This window comes from Hipposideros armiger, unplaced genomic scaffold (assembly GCF_001890085.2).
Source record: "Hipposideros armiger isolate ML-2016 unplaced genomic scaffold, ASM189008v1 scaffold_11, whole genome shotgun sequence".
In the NCBI taxonomy this organism is placed as follows: domain Eukaryota; kingdom Metazoa; phylum Chordata; class Mammalia; order Chiroptera; family Hipposideridae; genus Hipposideros; species Hipposideros armiger.
Genome location: NW_017731361.1, coordinates 9172453 through 9173839, shown reverse-complemented (window position 1 = coordinate 9173839; position 1387 = coordinate 9172453). Strand labels below are relative to the sequence as shown.

General features: G+C 43.5%; 1 protein-coding gene across 1 annotated transcript in view; it reads left to right on the top strand.

The window, feature by feature from the left end:
- Window positions 1-1387, top strand: part of JAKMIP2 (janus kinase and microtubule interacting protein 2) — a 170645-nt gene that overhangs the window by 127086 nt on the left and 42172 nt on the right. Inside the window, exon 6 of the mRNA XM_019661439.1 lies at window positions 1075-1223. Coding sequence (XP_019516984.1) covers window positions 1075-1223 — 149 coding nt within the window. The remainder of the gene's footprint in view (window positions 1-1074; window positions 1224-1387) is intronic.

Below are 1387 nucleotides of genomic sequence, written 5' to 3'. Positions count from 1 at the left end.
GGAGTTTTCAAATGGCAGTTGGCATAGAGTTGGGGAGTACTGTTTTAGAATCGCAAGAGAAACTTTTTCAAATATTTATAGGTAGCTGAGTCTCCTTTCCTGGCACTTCCCAAAATGTTAGTTTCTCAAAAACAGGAGTGAGTCCTTTAAGCAGTCTTTTCAGGTATTTCTGATACACCCCTCCATTTTCCTTGCCTTGGAATCCCCTCCCGCAATACATTCGGAACCATTAGTGTGAAATGAATGAACAATCACGAGAACTTGAACATGGAAATCCATTATGTATCGGGTGACCATAAAGCATGTCATGCAAATAGGAGCGTTTTGAGAGTAAAAGGGGAGACTATCAACAGTTACCTCAAGGTAACATTCATAAACTTAGACCAGTGGTTCTCAGCTCAAAGCGATTTTGGCAATATCTGGAGACATTTTTGATTGTGACAACTGGGAGGGTGTTACTGACATCTAGTGGGCAGAGGCCAGGGATGCTGCTAAACATCCTGTGGTGCACAGGACAGCTCCTTACAACAAAAAATGTCTGACCCCAACTGTCGAGCAGCTGAGAAACCCCCTTAGACTAACCAGGCAATCCAGAGTATAGTCACACCTAGCTATGGGGAGGTGACACTACAGCCATACTTTTCCATGGCATGGTAAGAATTAGTTGTTCTTAAATACAAATATCAGTAGAGCTGCAAAGCTATGTTTTGTTTTTTTCTCAATAAAACTTTCTTAAAAACAGCCTTAGTTGGGAGTCAGACTTGGCAAGATCTCTGACAAAAAGAACAGGCTTTGGGGACAGCCAGGCTTGGATTCGGGTCCTGTAGTGACTGCGTGATTCCAGTGAGCTGCTTTATGTCTTTGAGCCAGTGAGGCCCAGGGACAGGTGTGATCAAGGGCTGAGCAGAGCAGGGTAACTGGGCTAGAGGACTCGGGAACAACAAAGAGCGCAGTTCCCCTTCCCGAGCATGTCCAACAGCAGACCCTCAGCAGCACCTCCTTTCAGACTGATGGAGGGTGATGAAGAGTATGACAGAAATCCATTAGCGTCAACTCTAACTTGTGTCTTCCCAGTTGAAACGTGTGCGGGAAACCGAAAAACAATGTAAACCTCTTCTGGAAAGGAACAAGTGCCTCGCCAAGAGAAACGATGAACTGATGCTGTCTTTGCAGCGCATGGAAGAGAAACTAAAAGCCGTGACCAAGGAAAATTCAGAAATGGTGTGTATCACAGACTCTGCAAAATGGCAGCTTCCTTTTTTATGTTACTCCAATCACCTCACTGACTTACTGCTCTTTCTCAGTTTTGTTTTGTTTTTTAAATACAATGCTATTTATGAAAGTTTGGATTTTTCCCTTATGTAAGCAAGGAACCTTTAAGGAAAAA